This window comes from Podarcis vaucheri (assembly GCF_965113315.1).
Source record: "Podarcis vaucheri genome assembly, chromosome: 1".
NCBI lineage: Eukaryota > Metazoa > Chordata > Lepidosauria > Squamata > Lacertidae > Podarcis > Podarcis vaucheri.
This window is the reverse complement of record NC_138759.1, coordinates 24,383,089-24,406,330: the sequence shown is the minus strand read 5'-3', so window position 1 is coordinate 24,406,330 and position 23,242 is coordinate 24,383,089. Positions and strand designations below refer to the sequence as shown.

The following is a 23,242-nucleotide window of genomic DNA, read 5'->3' as shown; positions in this document are numbered from 1 at the left end:
TAAAAAAAAAAATCAATTAAAAGCTCAGTTTGTAAAAAAATAAAGAATGCTAAAAAACTGACTCACAGCTTTTTCACTGGTGACAAAGGGTGATACGTCAAACTGGCTAGCTTCTCAAGAAACCTACAGTTAAGGTATCAAACAACCTTACATTATGACTGGGTAAATGGATTTTTATCTGGTAAACACAAATGTTATATTCTAAAATCTCAGTGGAATTACCATGATTTATTCCTTAGTTCCAATTTTCTTTTATGTTCTATTTCTGATTTTTTAAAACTGTAAAGTTAATTGCTCCTCAAATTTAATCATGGTTTTATATTCGTGTGTGTGTGTGTGTATGTGTATTTAAATAGTTTAATGTCTTACATGTGTTTCATATATTCAACCTGCTTATACTGGGAGTGACATTAATTTTGAAAATATTCTCGTAAAGAGTTCCAACACGTTCCACAAAAATAAAACTGAAGCAAAATTCTGTTATACCACCACCATTTAGAAGTAAGATTTCAAGAAAAACTCAATGTAAATGAGACTGGGGCGCAAAAATTCATTGGATGAATTTCACAATTTTTGAAGTTTTTGGAACTAAGCTGGAAGAAACCAATATATCACTGAGTAAGATGTCAGGGACTGACATAAGATTTATTTGGCTATGAGTAAAATCTTTAGGTTTTGCATTGAAGAAACTCCATACATCAGTTGTTATTTTCTATTCAATTCCCTTGGAATTGTTAGGGAAAAATTCAGCTATCTTTGATGTGGAGCCTTATCCATACTCTTACCATGAACACTATCAAAGTATCTCTCTAAAATAATGCACTATATAGTGTTCATCAAGGTTTTTTAAAAAAAATAAAAATAAAAGAGTGGTTAACACTTTTGATACATCTGACCCTGCTAATTTAATAAGAATAATATATCTACCTGTTATCTCGTATTTCCTCTTGGACTACCAAGGACCTGTTCTGTAAGATAATAGCAACACCTCTTTTTTTTTCATCAGAAGAGCAAGTAGCATACAAATCTTCCAATTTTAAAAGAAGGATCTGCTCCTTTCTTTATATTTGTATTTTTTTCCATTATAGTTTACATTTAGACTCATTTCATACATTTGAAAATGTCCAACATAAGGAGTCCCATTGCCAGACTTATTTAAGGGAAATAAAATATGAGCCAGAACATCTACATGGACACCTGACAGGGAACCAACTGAAGCTCTTCTCCTCCAGTATAGGGAGAGTTTGTGACAATGCTTGGGTTTCATACATTCGAACTTCCCCAATGTAGATAAGGTGATGTGGACACTTTGCACGAAGGATTTTTAAACACACAAACCAGGGCAAAGCATTATCAATCACAGACGGACTTGAATCAAGTACCTTACATGTGGCCTGGCTAGAATGGGTCCATTTAGTTTTAGTGGTAAGCTTGTTTTGCCTCTCTACTCTTCTGCTACCTTCTCCTCTAAAACTTCAGTCACTATTAAATTCTGCTACCTTCCCCATATTTTGTCTGTGTACCAAAGTCTGCCTCATGCACAGCCCTCAGACAACCGTCTCAGGCTGTTCCTATTTCGCTTTCTTATCCTGAAAGCCTTTCTGTGGTTCCCCAGTCTGCAGCCTGCTCTGCTTTCCACACCAGCTGAAATTGCTTTCTGTGATACATATCTCATCCTACTTCTCTTGCTTTGCTGTACCCCTCACTTAGATGCCACAGTCCATCCAGCTCATTGAAAAAGGTCCGATCCTGAAGAAACAAACATAAATCTTCTCTTTCCTGAGAGGCTCTGACTCTATAGTGCGCAAGACTAACAAATATATTTCCTTGCTCTCTTCTATTATTGTCAACTATAAGAGTAGAAGAATGGATGCAGATATACTGCTTACATTTCTTTTTTGCCCACTTTTAAGTTCATAGAGCTCTAGAGTAGCCCTTGTACACTAGCAGAGTTAAGCAACATGGCTCAGATTCAACTAACTGGGCATGCTAGTAAAAGCCAGTAAAGGGCTCCCACTAGTGAAACAGAGCTTTCCCTTCCCTTCTCCGCCCCCCACGCCCTCTGCTCCTTCCCCAAATCCACTCTGGAGAGTTGGGAGAACCCCCAGAATGGTGCATGGGGGGGGGGGGGATCATTCCATCTAGCAAGCAGAAATGCTTACACTGACAAAACTATAAGAGAGCAATGTCAAATTCCTCACTGTGTCTCAGGGGGTTGGCAGGAGGGAATCAAAATTAGTCTTAATCATCATCTTTGACTATCTAATCAATATTTAATACCTTTGCCTTCAAAATCAGTAACAATTTTGATCTGATGACTCTCAGATTTATAAATGATGCTTTACAGCCAACCTACAGCATTACTTGCCATTTTTACTTTTCTTTGCAGACTGTCAGTCACCAACTTAACTCAATGCATTTCAAATAGTGCTACACAGCCATATTTTTCAGTGTGGGATATATAACTGATGGTCACATTTTTTATTTTATAATTTTACTTGTCAACTAAGTCTGCACTTTTTCTAATGATCCTAAGATGGGTTACATAGTCATGCAAGCATGACTATTCCTTCCCACACTAGTGAAGGCATAATGATGAGACTTTATTCAGTCTATTTGTTTATGTTAGTATCAAAACATCTCTAGCAAACTTCATTCACTTTAATCACCTTCAGAAACATCACTACATTTTATTTAATTCTGAAATTATCTATGCACGAGTTCCTAATAATAATAATATTATTATACGCAATTACCTGGAAAAGCTTATCTGCAGCTTGTGGTGTGCTTGCTGGAGAATATGTTGGGTCCATTTCTGTAAACTCCTCTGCAAAGTTACTAACATCCAATTCATCACGAATTACTGGTTTAAATGGAGCTGGCACTATTTTGGCAGCCAAGTCATTCCAATTCAGTTTCTAAACAGAAAGTAAAGTAATTTTAGAAGGTAATGAAAGAAGAGCAAAAGATGAACATTTCAGCTGACAAAGAGAATTTCTCAGGGAAGTTTAATAATGACTTACAGTGCAATCCGATGTACATCCACTCAGGAATTAAGTCTCATTATATTCAGTGAGACTTACTCCCAGGTAAACGTGTATAGAACTGCAGCCTAAGACTTCAGATATGTTCTTTGGGCAAATATGGTTGAGCATAAATACAGACGATGCAACCAACGCTTTGCTCTCCACTTTGTTCACAAACTTCAGAACTAACATATTGTGCTTGCAATCTTTGCTTATTTTACTTCAGCCTTCTTAACTATGACTTACATTGTAATCCTATTAATGTCTATTCCCAAGTAAAGCCTGCTTTTTTTAATGGGACTTACTCCCAGCTAGGTGTGTATAGGAGTGAATTTTTTAATTATCTTTTACAGGCAACTCTCCCAATTTACGTGAGGGTTATGTTACAAGGCACCGCACATTTAAGTGAAATTGTGTATATTTGAAACACCCCATTCTGCCCCCACCTCACATCTTTTAGTGACGTTTTCGGGTCACTTCTGGATTCAGCACGATATGCGTGTGCACAGTCACGCATATAAATCAAGGCTTGCTTGTACGTTAGAATCTTTCAGTTGTGTCAATATTTATTTATTTTTAACACAGGAAGAGGAGGAGTTTCATGGCTTTCCCTGGACATCACATTCTATCATTTTCGTACCGCAAAAAAACTTATATGTAAATAATATTGTATAAATAATAGAGTACTTATGGGAAATTAATATGTAACACTATGTATTGTGTTAAATTTGTAAGTAAGTACATTAAGTGAACTATAGTAAAAACAAAGTCAGGGGTTTGTGTGCTCAGAATGAGTAATAGTTTCATATGAGTTTTGAAAGGGCATTTGAATACTGGTGGGAGACAGCTGCAGTTGGCTTGGGAGAGTGTTTGCAAGGTTGCGGCAAGGTTAGTAAGATACAATAGGATCAGCATTGTTGTTGATCATTGTTTGGGGATAAATGCTGATATTTGTTGTTGTTGTTGTTTAGTCGTTTAGTCGTGTCCGACTCTTCGTGACCCCATGGACCAGAGCACGCCAGGCACTTCTGTCCTCCACTGCCTCCCGCAGTTTGATCAAACTCATGCTAGTAGCTTCAAGAACACCATCCAACCATCTCATTCTCTGTCGTCCCCTTCTCCTTGTGCCCTCCATCTTTCCCAACATCAGGGTCTTTTCCAGGGAGTCCTCTCTTCTCATGAGGTGGCCAAAGTATTGGAGCCTCAGCTTCACGATCTGTCCTTCCAGTGAGCACTCAGGGCTGATTTCCTTCAGAATGGAGAGGTTTGATCTTCTTGCAGTCCAGGGGACTCTCAAGAGTCTCCTCCAGCACCATAATTCAAAAGCATCAATTCTTCGGCGATCAGCCTTCTTTATGGTCCAGCTCTCACTTCCATACATCACTACTGGGAAAACCATGGCTTTTACTATACGGACCTTTGTTGGCAAGGTGATGTCTCTGCTTTTTAAGATGTTGTCTAGGTTTGCCATCGCCTTTCTCCCAAGGAGCAGGCGTCTTTTAATTTCGTGACTGCTGTCACCATCTGCACTGATCATGGAGCCCAAGAAAGTAAAATCTCCCACTGCCTCCATTTCTTCCCCATCTATTTGCCAGGAGGTGATGGGCCCAGTGGCCATGATCTTCGTTTTTTTGATGTTGAGCTTCAGACCATATTTTGCGCTCTCCTCTTTCACCCTCATTAAAAGGTTCTTTAATTCCTCTTCACTTTCTGCCATCAAGGTTGTGTCATCTGCATATCTGAGGTTGTTGATATTTCTTCCGGCAATCTTAATTCTGGCTTGGGATTCATCCAGCCCAGCCTTTCGCATGATGAATTCTGCATATAAGTTAAATAAGCAGGGAGACAATATACAGCCTTGCCGTACTCCTTTCCCAATTTGGAACCAATCAGTTGTTCCATATCCAGTTCTAACTGTAGCTTCTTGTCCCACATAGAGATTTCGCAGGAGACAGATGAGGTGATCAGGCACTCCCATTTCTTTAAGAACTTGCCATAGTTTGCTGTGGTCAACACAGTCAAAGGCTTTTGCATAGTCAATGAAGCAGAAGTAGATGTCTTTCTGGAACTCTCTGGCTTTCTCCATAATCCAGCGCATGTTTGCAATTTGGTCTCTGGTTCCTCTGCCTCTTCTAAATCCAGCTTGCACTTCTGGGAGTTCTCGGTCCACATACTGCTTGAGCCTTCCTTGAGCCTTCCTTGCTGATATTTACCTTAGGCCTATTTAGAAGGGTACATTGGGTTGGAGTGTTTGTATGGACCCAAGTAGCATGTAAGAATGCGCATAATTGAAACCATATGCTTCTGTGCAATGAATAATTGTAAACCTTTTTATTACTTCTGTTATCAATATAATTGCTGCATCATACATACAGGCAACTTGACTAGCTATGCTAGAGATGGCAATTATTTAAGTACTTGGTATCTGTAGTGGCAGAGAAAAGAACGAGGATTTAAAACACCTGGCAGCAACCCAGCTCAGGACTATACCCCCAAAAGAGAGTGAAGCACATACAGGGGAGTTGAGGTGGATCTGAGGGTGATGTCAGAGAACCATGTAGCTAAGGGGAAGTAGTATAACAGTCCTTTCTCTAATGCCTGCCAGACATATTTATAAACAAAAAGTAACATGTTTCCAAAGCAAAAATGAAAAATAGACAATATCTAGTTTTGTTTCACCTGGAAGAAGGGATGCTGTTTTATTTCATCAGCACCATTTGAACCACAGCCCAGTCTTTTCTTGGGATCTTTCATCAGAAGACCTTGAATTATATCTTTGGCTAGAGCAGTCATTTCTTGGGGATAAGGAGGTTCACTTTTCAATATTCTCCTGGAGAACAGGGAGAAAATCACAACAAGGTAGTGAAATGTTCACCACATGTGAACATTGTAGAATTGTGGTCATAAAGTGGTACAAACTAGTGACTAGTCCAAAACTTTATGGAGAGCCACTAGCAGAGTAAAGACTCTTGTTACCCAGATTTTAGTACCAGTCCTGCTACCTAAGACCCTTTGAAATGGTGGTGCCAATATACCTTATCTAGGAAGCGTCAATATGACCCATCAATGCAGTGTTTCTCAAGAATTGGACCTAGGGTCACTTTCAGTGGGCCTCAGTGTCACAGCCTGCTCAGCGTCTCTACATTTGCTTGCCCTGACCTCCATCTGTGCCATAGCCCACTGCTTAGATCAATACCAGCACTAGCAACTCACTGCATGCTGATGTTCCAGGGATAAGGGATGAAAGAAATTGGCAGTTGGAAGGGTGGGGAATTAGGAAGAAGTTGAGTACCAATGGAGAATAGGAGGGGAAATTACAGAAGATGAGTAAAAATAATTAGAGAAACCCATCTCCACTTACAGCATTTGGATCAGGAAATTCTTTCTAAAACAGAACGGCTGAGTAATAATACCTCCAGAGCAAATGTTTGTACTTAGCTTGTGGAAATCTGAGCTACAGGATTCTTTGCCAGAAGGAAAACAATGTGGCAAAGAATTTAACCATTTCCAAAGGTGTATTATAAAAACAGTAATTATTTCTGTGACTGATGGGCCTCTGTAATTTTCAGTAGTCTCACATGGGCTCTAAGAGTAGAAAGTCTGAAAACTCCTGCATTAATTGATATATCCTAGCTGCTTATACAGGAAGGTTTCTAAGATGCAGTTGCTTTTTCCAATTGCATTTATTAACTTCAAACAACATTGGCAGACTGTGCTTCTCTTTGAATTTATGCCTAAATCAAAATAAGTATTCAACTTTTTACTACCTTTCAGAAAAATATTAAATATGATTTTAAAAAATCATTTCTGGATAAGTAGCAGGGATATATCTACCCAGTGCTTATTTAATGGATTATATTTTATCCTGCAACCAAGAGAGGGATTATCAATTAGAACATTCACAGGATCATCAGCAATATAATACAGAAGCTCCTACGGGCATTCAGGAATCCATCGGTGACATAAGAATTTGTGGGTGGACCATCTTAATAAGCATATTTTACCTGTGAAATGGATCTGGTGCTGCAAGTCTAAAGCTCAACATAAAGTACTCCGACAACATCCAGTCAAGCTCTGTAGAATTTGTACACTACATCTTTTATTGTACTCTGGTTTCCACAAATTGTTAAACAAATGTAGACTATATAAAATAATATTTTCTTTAAAAGTGGAGTTTAAAAATCTAATAATTTGCAGCCAATTTTATAACTTACCTAGATATCTCAGTTTGTGAGTTTCTCTCCCCATCAACAGTAAAAGGTGATGCTCCCGTTAATAATTCATACATAAGAACACCTAGACTCCACCAATCAACAGCCTATAAAATAATCGTATAAGTTATAAAAGCAGAAAAATACACTAAGCCAATACAATTATTATAAGAAATAACAATTATCCAGACAGCTATCTTCACAGCTAGAGGTAAATCAAGACAGATGAATTTATAAAATAGAAATAAATTATAAGTGAAAGTAAAATTATTATAACTCATGTGAAGGATCTGGGCTTTACTGTCCTGGACTGACTGGATGCACCTTGTTTTATGGATTGTTGCATATTATATTGGACTATGTATCTTTTTGTCTATCGCCCATCATTCTTGTCTATTCATTTGTGGATTATAGGGTTAACTTGTGTAACTTGATTCATCCTGGGGTAGTCTTATAGAAATAATTTCCCCCTTTATCTGGTACCAGTGAGTTCATAAATAGGGAAGAATGGCCACAAGCAGAGGGGTACATTTCCCTTCCCTCAGCAACATCTAAATGTTTTACAAACTTCACCATATGCTTTATTAAAGAAAAGCATACCTTATCATGACCTGTCTCCCCTCCTTTGACAATATCTGGAGCCATATATTCTATAGTTCCACAGAAGGAATATGCTCTTTCATTCTGAAAAAAAGAAGGCACACAACACACTAACTGATATCAGAATCACAAGACAAAATGAGGATAAGAGAAAAGACTAACAGTTCCTAGCACCTCTATTATCGGTCCAAACTGACAACTCTGAGAATAGATGCTACTTCATATATTATAAATATAAGTTGATCACGCAGGCTGAGGCTGATGAGTGATTAAGACCAACAACATCTGGAAGGCTACAGGTTTTCATATAAGAATCAATATTTTTATTTTTTATAAACCTACATTCTCTGATCTACCAAAGTAGCGCCTGCTGTCATTTATCATCACAAAAAGAAAACACTAGGTGCCTAAGTGGAGCCAAACCATCAACAATTACTCTGTTTTTTAAAAAATGATAAAAGTAGGTATTTACTAGTAAAATGACAATTCCTGGTTTGCACATAACACTAAGCCATGATTTAGCCAAAGTGTAGCTTGTCTAAGTATTTGAACCCAGAACCAATCTTGGTTTGTCTTGCAGAAACAAATGTGAAACCATGGTTTGTTGTAGGCTTACAAACTATGTTGTAGACATATAATCAATTGGAGAACAATCTTATGAAGCAAATTCTGCGCTCAAATGCATATGAGACGATTTCAATGAGAGCTAATATTTCAACTTCTTTATCTTCTGCCTTCATTTATACAATCACTTGTTCAAACACTTCATATGAAGATACTCACTTCATCACTAACAAACTCCTTACTCAAGCCAAAGTCAGTCAGTACCACATGGCCATCAGAATCAAGCAGAATATTCTCAAGTTTTATATCACGATATATAATTCCCAACTGAAAAAAGAAATTTAATTCATTATATACTAGTAAGCATATTAAAGCATGCTCATAATAATTAGAATGCTAAATACACTGAGGTGTGGTTATTAGCAGTAAAAAACCTATCTGTGCTCTATATTTACACAGGGTGGCCTGATTTAAATCAAGTTTCCTATGAATAAATCTTCATATATGTATATTTAAAAATGGTGCAGATCTGACATTAATTTACAACTAATTAACATATAAACAGAACACCAAATGGAGAAATGTATTTTGTATGCTTGTAAGATAACCTGCTTTTTATTAATTTTAGAGCAATATTATGCTACTTACCTCTAGAAATAATTCTGAATATTAAATCAAATACTTTAAATACTCCTATTACAACTAGCAGGTGTGACAGTTTATGGAATAAAGGAAATGACACACTGGACGATATTGTCTTCTTTGTAGTGCTGGTCATTTTTTATTCACTCTGCTTTGGCCCAGCAACACCCACATTAAATCAAAGTAGCAAACTAAATTAAATGTGCATGATTGGTAAGTCAAAACAGGAACTGAAGTTTCTGGGCAGACTAGAGAAGATTTTTTCTATGTGTAGTAAGCATGGCGTAAATATTTGAGAAATGATGACATTTCTTCATTTAAAAAGAAAAACTTTTTCAATTAACCACTGTTTGTTGCTATCTCTGAATCTAGAACTGCAGTTACAAAGCAGGATCATTAATCAGTTTGAAGTTGGCTTCTTTTGATAATCTATAGTTAAAACTAATCACAATTTCTCCCAGATTATACACAATGACACACAAATAGTTGAAAATGGAAGCAAATGCTTCTGACATGCCAGTGGTGGGGTGCACAAACCTGAGGCTTATGCATTTAGCTCTAAACCACTGGATGCTCAGGTCCTGCTTACCAAAGACATCTGGTTGGCCACTGTGAGAACAGGATGCAAGACTAGATGGGCCACTGGTCTGATCCAGCAGGCTCCTCTTACGTTATGTTATTGACTCAAATCTTGATTATTAAGGTCAACGACCCGCATAACAGAATTATGACACAATCCAAAATATGGCTATGGGGAAATACGGTGAGCCTCGTTTCATGCACACACTGCCTGGGTTCATGCTTCACACTAAAACATGATTTAGTGCAATATGCAAAAACTGCAGTGATCCTCAGGCTTGTATACTTCTCTCAACCCTCTCCTCTTCTTGCATGGTCAAAGAGAAGGAATCTGGGTTCTACCTTCAGTTAATCATAGCTGGCCATGTCATCCTGATCTCAAACTTATGACTAGTTTCAACCTGCCAGTCTAAGAACCTTAAGATGACTTGTTTGAAGTTAACAATAATTAACCACAGACATTTAACACGCTACTTGCTGTGTGGTGGGAGGTGAAGGAGGCATTTTGTACATAGGAAGAACCTTAATATTGGTTCACATTTAAGAATAATCCATAACTACATGCACAACCTGAAACAAGCTGGAGAGAAATTCTTTCATGCCTCCTTCTCCTGTGTATCCAGAAGGATTTCACTAGCATTTAATGGCAATTTCCCCTGATCCTGCCTTGTGATGCTGTTGGCTTGTTTTGAAACAGGCCAGTTTTAAACCAACAATCTCTGTTGTGCATGGCACAGCAACCCATCTTAGAGGAAACTAAATGTTATCTTTTTGTAAATCACTTTGAGATTGTTTTTTCAAAAATAATCAAACAATGTATACATTCTATTAACAAAAAAAAGAAAGACAACTGACCATAGGCATGTTTTTAATAGGCCTTCTTCACCCATGCTGTTGCAAACAGCATGTTAAATTTTGTCATGTCTAATGTTTATACAGTTTAAAGCGCAAGTCTTCTTTCCCCCTTTCTCACACTTCAAAAAACACATGGAATTTCTCAGGAAAGTTCAAATCATAGTTTTACCTTGTGCAGGTGTTCAAGTGCTAACACAATCTCTCCAATGTATATTCGTACCTCATCTTCAGTAAATCTCTCTCTCTGTGAAAGATGAGTAAAAAGTTCTCCTCCATTTATGTAATCTAAGATACAGGAAGTTGATTATTTAATGTAGCTTTATTTTTTAAAAAAACCAACAGAAAGCAGTATCATCTATTCTAAATTGCTCAATTTTGCTCAGTAAGAATAACAGACCTTTAAGAACCCAACTACACGTTACATGAAAACTCTGACAGACCCCAAGGAAAAGCTGCTCTGAGACAACCATTTGTAATAGAAAAGAAATGACTCCACCAGGGTGCTTGACCCAGAGTTCCATTTCTCCCCTCAAAGGATTCTTCCAGACATTTAACATGGGATGACAATGCCTCACTCACTCCCGTTTTAGAGGGGTGGGGATTATGCCATCCTTGCCTAATCAGTCTGTTTTCTCAGCAACCGTATGAAGTTTTCCCCTACCACAGATCAGACCAAAAAGAAACACAGTAGCAGTTCCTTATCACTGTTTTTTCCTTCTTTTTAAAAGCTCCTCCTGCTGGCTTGTGTCATTAATCACTTCCTCTTTCCACCAGTGCTAATCTAAATAGTCCTCTAATTAGCTTGTCCTCCAGAGTGCATGTTTGTGTGTGTGTTTAATTACCCTTGATGCAAAGACAGAAGGAACTGAAGTTTTAGAATTTGAACCTCTCTTTTTCCTTAGAACAGAGAATGCACAACCAGTGTGAAAGTCTCTGCATTAACTTCTATCTCATTGCTGGGAGGAGGTAAGAATTTCTAGAAATATATAAACCACGAGTAGTTGGGTGAGAAGAGAAAAGGCTCAGCAGAATGTGCAACAAAATCCCACTAATGTAGATGCTCTGTTGCAATTCTGGGTGCAACATAAAATGGAAAAGAAACAATTAGAGAATTTGAAGGGCCCTCTCCTTCAGGAAGCACCAAAAATCTAATTGGCCCATTGAGTTTCAACTACAAGTTCATTTAGAGTAGGGCTGAGCACGAACCACAAGATTGTAAAATAGCTTGATTCAGCTTGGGCCAATTCAGAGGCTGCCCAAGTTGACACAGGGGTCCAAGCTTCATGGGCCAAATCTGACTTCCTGATGGACCAAGACTGACCCATGGGCTGCTGGTTGCCCAATCCCTGGATTATATACTTGGCCTGTCAGTCACAACAGACTTCTCACCTTGACATCATCTTTAGATACATAAATTCCACTTTTGCAAAATTCTCTCCCTCAAAGCACTAGAGTTTGAGAGCACTGGTAAACACAGTCTCTCTAATTACAAGCTAGACTAGTCAATCACAATGGAATTCTCCTTCTACATAGTCTCCTCACTCTAGCGTTTGCTCTCTCTTCTCCCTGGATCCCAACTGCTGAAAGTGAAAATAGCCACTTGTCTGCAGCATTTTTTTAAAATGTCTAGATCACCGAGGTGCCATGAAGCGCTTCAGGGGTACCCATTTTGATTAAAACCACCTTGTAGAGATCCCTCTTTGCCTCTGACAAGCCCAAAATCTCTCAGAGGCATAAGAGAAGCTTGAACAAGGGTTATGCAACTGAACTATCTGTAGCCGTGAACTGGAAACCAAAACTGACAAGCTGTGTTATTAAAGGAAAATATTCAAAAGCAGGGTGGGAGGCAGGGGGGAGGGTTATAGTCTTGTCTAGATGTGTTAACATTCATAAACCTGAAGTGGGGCATGTCAGCACTGAAGGGAGAAAACTTATCTAAGCTGCCACACAGTTGGTAGCCTGCATAAATACAATTTCAACACACATCTCCTTCTGATTTGTCAGTAGGTACTTATAAATGGCTTAAAACTAACAACCAGCTGCTCGTTGGTTTATCTCAGGTGCTCCAGTGTAACTGTGTTCCATTCCAGCATAGAACCACAAGCCAACCCCTTACTCTTCCACCCTCTGTCTTCTTCTCAGTACATCCCCGGTTGCTTCCTCTGTAACATTATCAGGAGATCTAACACACATAACGCATGAATGTTTGTATTTTCTAATGTGACTTGCTTTCAGATCACTGCAAAGGTTGTCTATTGATTTCAGTTGGTCTGCTCTGAGCATGTTGAATACAACCTTATAGATCCATGATAAGAACAAATAATTTAAAAAGCATATTCTTCAGTTTGTAAACTCTTTGGATATTTATTATATTCTACCATTGACTGGCCTGGCACTCTTAACATGAAATCACTGAACTTTAATGTTAGATTTTTTTTTGTTTCAGTGAAAATATTTCGTTGTTATATTAAAACTTACCCAAAATGAGATGAAGCTTTGCATCTGTCTGAAACGCATAATGCAAAGTCACCAAAAATGGTGACTGTCGGATGTGTTCTAGTACCTGCCGCTCAGTCTTTGTATGTTCAGTTGTTTTGGCTTTTTGAATTATTGTTGCTTTTTTCAAAACCTTCATGGCATATAACTTGCCAGCATCATGACCACTTATTTTCCTGACTAGAAACACCTTCCCATAAGCTAAAAACAAACATATGGCACAGTATAAAACACTCAAAAAACAACAGATATTTGTACGAGTAATTGGATACCATAGGATTCAATTCCTATCAATTTCCCATCTTCACAACTGAGCAAAGTACCTAAATCAAGGTAATTCCAACCCTGTACACATAGAAAGATAATTATTGGAATCTCTGAACTCAATGGCATTTCTATACCTTGTTGACTGAAATAATACTGAATTCGAATGAAAAGTGATAATAGAAATGGAAAAATGAGAAAAGGGAGATGTCAGAATACATGGGGGATACCCAAGGTTTGAAGAAGCAGATTTAAAAAAACAAAACAAAACAAAAACCTACAGTGGAAAACCACCCAATAAGCATTCAGCATTCTCAGCAGCCATATAATACTGAGTGTAAGTCTGGAAGAAGAAAAAGGGGGAACGCATGGTATAACTTGGAGGAGAGCTTGTCTGGAAGCACTTCTGGTAGAAGGGTAAAGAAGCAGTCCTACTTGTTACTGCTATTGAGAAAAAAACAGGGTATGGGGAAGTGAATAGAATAGGATATCCTGAAAAGGATAATGGTCCCTTGCAGGAACCCTAACAAGAGCACTTTACATTTAACATATTGTGTATGCAGTCATTAAACTTAAGATCTTTTTTAATTAAAAAAACCCTACTTAACAATTGTTTTAATATTTTCATATTTAATTAGCAAAGAGAACCTATTCTTACCTCCTGTCCCAAGAACTTTCAGCAGTTCAAAGTTCTCAATGCCCACCTTCTCTACATGACCAGTCAAGTTTGCTAAGAAAACACAAAAACATTTCAGTGTAAAATTACTAGCTTTGTCTAACACACACACAAACAAACAAACACAAAACAAGGAACAAACAGGTCAAGGCTGCTGTCAGCTGCTATCAACAATAGCTACTAGATGTCTAGACCCCAAACCACATTGTATTAAAACTGTTTAGAAGCCATTTTGTATTATAAATGAATAAATAAGATTAGAACTTGGCTTATGTTGAGACATCACAACATTCACAAGTTCTGCTGCTGTCAACAGCTGCTGATGTAGAAAGAGGTGGGAAAACAAAAGTTCCCAGCCCTTCTTGTTTGCTGCCTCTCCTCCCAACTCTTTTATAGATGCAGAACTAATAATGGAACATTACTTGAGCTGGAGAAAACCACTGATTCCTGACATTCTCAAAACCTACACACACATTCTGCATCCCATCTTTTATCTCCTTTCCTCAAGAGAAAAGGGTCAAGTTCAGAGGCATAGAATTTTGCCTGTGAAATAAACTCAGTCCCTCCTATCCACTTCCCCCTTTTTTCAAGGGCATGGCAACTTGGTGAAGCAGCACTAGCAGCTGGGATATTGCCTGTGAAATGCATCCTATAAATTCTAATGAACTTAAGGGTTTGAGCAAGCCATTCCCCGCAACACTCAAGTGAAACCCCCTAACACACCATAGGCCCTGGAAGCTCACAACCCTTTTTGTTCTTTTAACATTGTTATCATAATTTACAAGTTAATGCACCCCCCACTACTTGGGAGTATACAATAGTTTTTGGGTGGCCACATGTCACTACTAAACTGACAGGCACTCACTATCCAAGTTTGCTATTTGAGTGACTGTTTTTATTTATGAAGGAAATAAAACATGGGTCATTTTAACATGTTGTAGAAATTATGGGTTGCATCCAGACCTATTTGGTTAGATTTAATTTTAGTTTAAATCAGTGAGATTCAAATGGGAACTATGTGCAACTAACTAGGTCCAGAGAGAAAAACCGGCATGATTTCAGGGGCACTTTATTACAGATCATAACAGAGCTAATTCACATTTATTTCTGAAGTGGTCAGGTTCTAACACTGTGGTTTTATCACATTTTTACATAGGAAATGGTTGGTGTGAAACAGTTACCACAAGAAAAACTGAAGAGTTACCACATCTGAGGAAACACTACAAAAGAAAGACTGTGAAATTTATTTGCCTTTCAAAATGAGACTTCAATGTTTTTCTAACCAATGTAACAACAACTGGATGCCCATGCTGAATTGAAAAAGATATGTTTTTCTTAGATGTGATTCTTTCTTGCAATATCTACATATATTCATATATGTAAAATAAAACATAAAGAACAATTTATTTGAATAAAAAATTATTGTGATTTTGAGGCAATACCTGAAGTAGCTGGGATGAATATGAACAAAGCATTGTTAACCCTACTTGCTAAACCTATCCATTTTATTCATTTGCATGAATAAACTAAAAGTAATGAGTATGAGCTGTATGCCATTACAGAAGTACATCATGTCCATTAGCAGCAGCCTAGCATCTATGAAAAACCACAAGGCTTTATTCTATGTTTAATTCAAGGTGTGCCACAGTGCTATACAAGATGCCTACACTCTTGCTGTAAAATGTGCTTTTATGCAAGATTTTAGGCAGCAATCAAGCACAGGATAAAGGAGGGAGAAGCAGTAAAAAGAAAATGAAGCACTATAAACAAATCCCTCCCTAGCAGCCGTTTTGAGGGAAGCATTAATAATCATTTCAAAAAAGAGAGAAACATTCAGGGAGTTTTTGCAATGGTTTCCTTCCAATTTCTGCTTGATTTAGCTGGCTTATCTGTCAGGATGAATAACAGTCACAAAGTAAGGAGATAAAGTAGAAATTAAAAATGAAAAGCAGGTGTCAACTCGTCTTAAGTAGATAGTATATTTTGATACTTTATGTTCTCTGTGGCAACATACAGCAGAATACAATAAAAGTAAACATTGTTTAAGATGGTGGCACTTATTTTAAAACTGAAGATCTCATACTATATTGTTAGTGTTCACACACACAAAGAAGGACGTAATAGAAATACTGAGCCAACTATTATTTAAAAATGCTCTGAAAAAGATCAAAACTGGGTAGAACTGCTTGTCTGATCACTTTATTTCCCACCTCCCTAAACCCTTTACTGTAGATATTTAAAGTGCTAATAACTAGTTAACATGGCATATACCGTATTTTTTGCCCCATAGGATGCACCTAGTTTTTTGGGGGGGAAATAAAGAAAAAAATATATTTTTCCCCCCAGGTGCGGGGCTGGGCGGGGAAACCCCGAGATTCCCCCGACCCCAGAACAGGCTGCTATCCGCTATCCGTGGGAGAGCCGCGCGGCTCTCCCACGGCTAGCGGAGCGCTGCGCAAAGCCCGAAGCTTGGGGCGTGCTGAGCTCAGCGCGCCCCAAGCTTCTGGGTGCCAGCAAGGTCTCCGCTAGCCACACATTCCTATCACACCGTCCTTTGGCTCTAGTCAACCAGAGCAGCCTCTACCTATTCCACCCTTGAAACCCTCCTCATTAGCTGTGATAACTAAATGAAATCTCTAAGTCAGCGGTAGGAAACCCATGTGGCCTAAGAGGCTGTTTCAGCCGAGCAAAGCTCACCTGCTCAACACCTGGTGTCATATATGGTGTGGGGCAAACAAAGGAAGGCTTGGGCAAAATGGGCTTTGCAGGCACTGTTGTTCAGCTGATCAGCAGGGTCTGCAAACCTCTTGTGTAGTACTTCCCATGTGCCATCAATTGTGAGCACTTGGGAAGAATTACAGACAAGGCTTCCCCTGCCCTGACAACCAGCTGATTGTCAATGTTTGGGCAGTGCAGTGCATAGTGCTTCCCCAGCACTCACAATCACCTTTTTGTTGATAACTGAGAAGTGCCACACAACTTTTTTGCCCCTATGTTTTCATTTCAAACAGCATCGCAATGGGGTCAGAAAAGGTCCCCTAACTTCATTGTTACATCAGGTGTTTGACAGCTGGGTGGTCCTGCCCACCTGTCAAATGTGGCCTGCAGAGGTATGCATGGATGTAAGTTCCCCATCACTGCTGTAAATTCAGAAACAGTATCATTTCAGTTACCAGCCACTGGATATATACAACAGAAGACCCCTGTTTTCTCATGCTCTGCTTGGGAGCTGCTCAGAACATTTGGCTCATCACTGTCTGAAACAAGATTATCTAGATAAAAACAAGTTACTTGCCTAAGGAAGTTAAATGAGTACAAAGTAGAGATGAGATCTGAAACCAATGCCCAAATCATTTCCTTTTCAGTTAATTCTTACCAAGCATTTGTTTTCCTCTGGTTCACCCCCCTCTGCCACACCAAAATATTCCCTCATATTCCTCCACAATTCCATTTCTGGTCACAGAACCTGCCATTTTTCTAACTTGACATTCTGTTCCAAAAACATGGCACTCTATCACCTCTTCAGTATCTATCTACCTATAAACCTGATCTTATCCATTATTGCTCTGCCCCCAACATAAAGGGCAGCCAGTTTTCCCAGGACAGACATCAAGCTTGTAATTTCCAGGACCCTTTTTAAAAACTGGTGTCACACTGCCTTACTTTCCAATCCAAAGGTTCAGAGGCTGATCTGAGGGACACATGTTATCAGAAGATCCTCAATTTCACATTTGATATTTTGATAACTCTCAGATGCATGTCATCCGGACCTGATAATTAGTTTTAATTTTATTAGGCTTAGATGACATAGAACAGTAAGATGCAATATCCACATTACAGTTTTGAGAAAGAGTTTCCCCATCCCTCAACATCTTCTCTATTTTTTGCAGTTTATCTGCTAGTGATTTCTTTAGAAAGTTCAAGAACAATTTGTAGCATTCAGCTATCAAGTCACCTAAGTCAGGGGCTTTATCGGGCTTTAATGATTTCATTGCACTAACTGCCTCATCTTCCATAATATGTGCAATTCATAGTAACTGAGGAGGTACCCATTCAGTACTGTGAGGTGTTGGGATCTATTCCACACCAACCCCAAGCAGCATTGCCAACAGTCCAAGTATAACAGGTGCTCAGTGAACAACATCTGGAGGGCCACATATCCACCTCCTGCATAGGATTGCATCCTATATTACCAAGAAAGCTATTTAAAACCAGGGGTGCCAACTTGAATAAAATATTGGGCAGGTAAGCCCCCCACACTGCAGAACCGATCACATGACACACACACGCACTATTTGAATGGAAATGTTCATCAACTTTGGAGAGGCCTGGACCCCTTCAACTATTTTATTGGGGTGGGCCCAAGGGACCTCTGCCCCTAGAAGGTGGCTCCTAGGTTTAAAACAGCAACAACTGCCATTGTAACAATATTAATGCATGGTGAGGAATGAGTGAGAGAAACAACAAGGTTTCTTTACCAGAAATACCGTGTGCATAACAATAAAGCGCAGCGTTTTTGAGCAACAGAAGAATCAGGGCAATCTAGGGGGGAAACTGCAAATGCCCGGGGCGATTTCCTACGAAGACCGCTGCCAAAATTCGCAGCAAGGCGATGGGTGAGGAGTAGGCATCTTTCCCAAACCTCCGTTCACCAAAGTACGTACCCGCCTCGACAGGTCTCTCCTCTCCTGACATCGCTCGCCGCTTTCCCGCAACTGCCACTCGCCCGCCGCCAAACATTTCCCCCTCGTCCGGCGCTGCAACCGAGTCCTTGTCCCCGTCCCGCTTCCCCAACCTCCCAGCCCAAGCCCTCCCCGCGCTCCCCGGTTCTCCCCCGAGCCCTTCTTCTGCGGGCCTTAGTCGCCGCCCCTTCCTTAGCCCCATCGAGCAGCGTCCTCCTCCAGAGCTGCCCCGAGGCGCCTCGGCGACCCACTTCCCCCGTTTCTCCCCCCCCCCTTACCACCTCACGCGCAGCTCACTTTGGCACACGGAAACAAGCACTCCCTGATACCCCCCCCTCTAACCTCCCCGAGAGTTTCACGGGGATCTTCGCGCGCTTCCCTCCCTTCCCAGCCCCACATTTCGCGCCTCTCCCCCCCCCCCAACAGACCTTCCTTCCTTTCAAGAGGCTGACCTACTACTCACCGTTCTTCAGCTCGTGTTTGACGGTGAAGAGAGACGGGTCCGCTTCTTCCGCGGAGCGCCCGGGGGCTCCTTCCATTTCCTCCGGGGGTCCCTCCATTTCCTCACAAAGCCCCCCCTCCCGCCGCCGCCCCCCACCCCACGGAGTGCCGAGGGTGAGGCAGGGAGGCTCAGCCAGCGCCGCCCGAAAGGGAGACTTTATCCCTCAGCGAAGGTGCCCCATGTTCCGAGGGCTGCTGCTGTTGTTGTTGTTCTGAGGGGAAGAAGAAAACAACCAACGAGAGCTTTAGAAGACAATAACGAAACGAGGCGCCTACATTGACAAGCGCCCGTTTAACCATCGGCGCCTTTGGAAGCGCTTCAGAGCTCCTCTCACTCACCCACCGACCCCCATTCCTAGCTGGGGGGCGGGCGGGAGTAGAGAGACCGCCAAGAGGGTGGGGGGAGGGGCGGCAGGGTGAAGAAGCTCCGTTATCGACGAGATTCTATCGACTCCCCTCCCCTCCCCGCCGCCGCCGCCACACTGAAGCAATCGGGGAAGGAGGTGGGAGGGGCGAGCCGAACGCCCATTGGCCCGCCAGGCTACACACGGCGCCCACGATTGGACAGCGCCCTTTGCATGTTACCACCCTCCCTCCACCAAAAAGCCGCGGCCCGCCATTGGTTCAGCGCTTGGGCCAATCGCTCGCGCCATTTCTCGCTCTCTCGCCTGTCCCCTCCCTCCGCTTCCAGTCTCTGAGGGGATTCTGCTGCTGCTGCTGCTGCTCCTCCTCCTCACCCCCCTCCTCGGCTCTCCGCCGCCCGGTTCACCTTCTCCCCGCTTTCGAGTAAATATTATGCTCCCGCCTCTCGAGCGGGCCGAGACTCGAAGAGGCTAGATCGGTTGCCTAGACACGGAGGATGGCCGGTGAGTGGACCCTTGGCGGCGCTGTCACCAGCTGGGCTTGGAGGGTCTCGCGGAAATGCTGCCTCCCTTCTTGCAGCCGTCATTAGCCTTTCAGCAAGAGCAAAAAATGCAAAAGCAAAACAAAAAAAAGGAGGACACGGTGTCTCCGCGTTTAAGAGGCGCAGGGCGGGCAGAAGCAGCTTCCCGATCTCATTTCTAGTGACGGGAAAGTACAACTGATGTAGTCAAGCTGCAAGTGATTTCGGGGTGGGTGGGGAGCATAACTGTCAACGTTTCTCCCTTTTTAAGGGAAATTCCCTTATTCCGAATAGGATTCCTCGCAAGAAAAGGGAAAAGTTGACAGCTATGGTGGGGAGTCATTTCTGCAGCCAGCAGACGTAGCTAGGAATAGTCCTCGCTTTGAGGTGGCTAGAAATGGCAAACGACTTTCAAATGTCAAAGCACAGAGTATATTTCTGAGGCAATTAGGCCCGTGATTTATTTCCTTGTACAGTTGGGGTGTAAATGATACCCCCCCCCCCACAGAGAGACACATACATTGATCATCAACCAATGTTTTGTTTTTGTTTTTTGCTTCTTTAGTGCAAGGCAAGTGCTTTTTTCTTTTTCTTTTAGGGATACTGGTAACAAAGTACTGCAGCTCTTCTAGAGGTTAACTCTGAGGTTTTCAGAGCAATCCCATACTTGCGTATCCTGAGATACGCTGTGACTGCACCAGTGGAACAGCCAGCCTGTTCCAGGCATCTCATATAGAGGTTAAGACTATCAGCCAGGAGAGCCATGTTCTGTCCCTACTGTCAGAAGAAGTATGCCTCTTAATGCTACCTGCTGGGAACTGCAGGTGGGCAAAGTGCAGCTGCCCTCACACCCTGCTTGCAGGTGTACCACAGGAACCTGATGGCCATTGTGAGAGCAGGCTGCTGGACTAGATAAGTCATTGGCCTGATCCAGCCAAGCACTTCTTATGCTCTTTCGTTCTTATGCCCAGAAGGGGTGTAGGAAAACACACAAGTAGAAAATACAACATATATGCATATATGGCAGACCTGCCCACAGACACTGGAAACTCTGCACTCCCTGATTCATTAATGGAGGAATAGCCATGGACTGAACAGGTATAGCATATGGCTCTCCATAATATTGGTCCCATCCCACCCACAACTCCACTGGATTTTTGTGTATCTGACATATTCTACCACTGTGTCTGTCTTGGCAGCAGTGCATCTGGCGTTCATGCAGCAAAGCAAGGCTTCCATCAAATGCTACTGTAGCCTCTCAGACAGCATGTATTTAGCATAGGATTGTGCCTTCGGGCTGCAATACTGTACTCACTTACATGGGGGTAAGGCCCATTTATCTAAATGGGACTTATTTCTGACTAGGTGTGCATTAGGAAGAAAGCCCCATTCAACATGCCTAAGATGAAGGTGCACATCTATGCTTGGGCTTAGGTTTAACAATGAGAAGATTGTATGCATATGCACACAAAACTAAGGAACACCTGCTTTTCAAAGGAATTTAGCTATTACTTTCCTAGCACTGGAAAATAACGAGGACTGCTGGAGAGTTACAGAATTATGGAGTACTAAGAAAGTCCTTCAAATACATTGCAGTGAAGTGTTTCTTGGCTTGTTTGTACACCCTGTTAATTTGATCTAGACTTGCATTCATTTACACGACTAAAGCAAATCCAAGGCGGGGTGTGTGTGTACGGAATTACCATAATAGCTAGCAAACACATTGGTGTTGAGATGTGGATGATTCCTGATGGCAATCCCAAATCAGCATCTTCTGTACTTCTCCATGTAAAGAACTGATCTGTCTTGCATGTACACAGGCACTAGAATTTAATAGCTGAAATACTAAAACTATTTGTATTTACTGAATTACGTAATGCTGAAGTATACCTTCATTGCTTTCATACGATATTGATGAATTATTCTATACAGCATAATGAATATATGTTTGTGTGTTTGATATAAATATATATATGTAAAAAGTGATGTACAGATATAGAGGGAGATAGATATTGCATTGATAGTTGAGGAATATTTTCTCAATATCCACATTCAGTGGCTTGCTGCTTACTAACTTACTTAAGAACCTTTTGCTGACTGTGTGTGTAATTTGTATGTCTAGTAGGACACTAATGAGCACATGTCCCAAAATCTTCACAGAAACCAGCTAGTGAGGGAGCCTGCTCCACAAACTGGAGAGAACCCTGGCTGAGGAAGCAGCAAAGCGAGTTAGGCAAATGTGTGAATTAGGCAGCAAGGCAAGGAGGCCAGGGCACTCCACTCTGCCCAACAAAATTATCATGAGATAAGCTTATTTTCTTTAAAATTATCCTAAAATCATATATTCACTACTATCTGTTAAACCTTATCAGATAAGGCTTATCTCATCCTGAAGTCCCAAAAACATTTTATAAAGAATCTTTCAGATACACTTAGGTATTTCTGCTTAGATCTGTGCTATCTAGTTGATGGGAAAGCCAGATCTTCTCCAGCAACTGCAGGGGCATAGTCACAAGCTTTGGTGGCAAATGCTTTCCTGTACTCTGCAAGGTAGGTGGTGCCAAGTCACTCCACCCCACTTGCTTCTAACCATAAGTCAAAATCCCCTTTTCTTCTTGTTATCACAATTACTCAAAGATCAAACAAATCCCACTTTGAATGGTCCTTGGGAATAATGATGTCATACCAGTTTTACAGCAAAGGAAGTTCTGACTGGGACCCAGTTCTGACTGGGACCCAGGCATTCAGTCCTATGCTGCATTGCCTCCATGCAGCTGAGCCCAGGATTGGGCTTTTATTAAAGTTTTGGGGGTGAGAAGTTAAACAAGAAGTGCATAACGATAGCCATCACCCTTAACTGTAACAAGCTGGAATTGAGGTGGAAATAGAAATAGAGGGCTTGGAGAGGAAGGCTATTTGTAGCCTTCAAACTCTTCAAAAGCTGTTACATAAGCAAAGTAAGCTATCTGAACTCTTGATCACATTAGCACTGCAATGGTCCATTCCACAGAGCTCATGAGTAATAAAAACTTGGTAATAAAAATTCCATGAGTTCAGTAATAATAAGCTCTATGGTGGGGAAAGATAATGAAATTGTATAGTCCAGGTGCAGCCCTGCAAGTTGTTCTTGTTATGCAGCAGGAGCTACTCTCAAAACTTTTGCAGATTTGTATGAAAACCTTTACAGTACTGATCCAACCTATTTACTGGACACTTGTATTCAAGCAAGACCAAATTGATATTTTGATCAGGTATCTTACGAC

The 23,242-nt window shown here is 40.8% G+C and overlaps 2 protein-coding genes across 3 annotated transcripts in view; one reads left to right on the top strand and one right to left on the bottom strand.

Annotated features, from left to right (window-relative positions):
• Window positions 1-62: 62 nt before the first annotated feature.
• On the bottom strand, window positions 63-19,189 carry RPS6KA5 (ribosomal protein S6 kinase A5; the record flags this gene model as incomplete). The annotated part of the gene is made up of 11 exons (XM_082236512.1): window positions 19,059-19,189; window positions 13,896-13,967; window positions 12,956-13,174; window positions 10,647-10,762; window positions 8,621-8,728; window positions 7,838-7,921; window positions 7,241-7,344; window positions 5,706-5,856; window positions 2,757-2,918; window positions 928-968; window positions 63-123 (listed from the first exon to the last, which is right to left on the bottom strand). Exons 1-11 carry the CDS (start codon window positions 19,153-19,155, stop codon window positions 63-65), a joined length of 1,215 nt encoding a protein of 404 aa, XP_082092638.1. The 5' UTR covers window positions 19,156-19,189.
• Window positions 19,190-19,709: 520 nt separating this feature from the next.
• Window positions 19,710-23,242, top strand: part of DGLUCY (D-glutamate cyclase) — a 35,567-nt gene continuing 32,034 nt past the window's right edge. Inside the window, exon 1 of one of the 2 annotated variants that reach the window (XR_014222064.1) lies at window positions 19,710-19,962. The gene's annotated coding sequence lies outside the window, so the exon portion shown is untranslated. The remainder of the gene's footprint in view (window positions 19,963-23,242) is intronic. The other variant, XM_082233061.1, reaches the window with a different exon arrangement.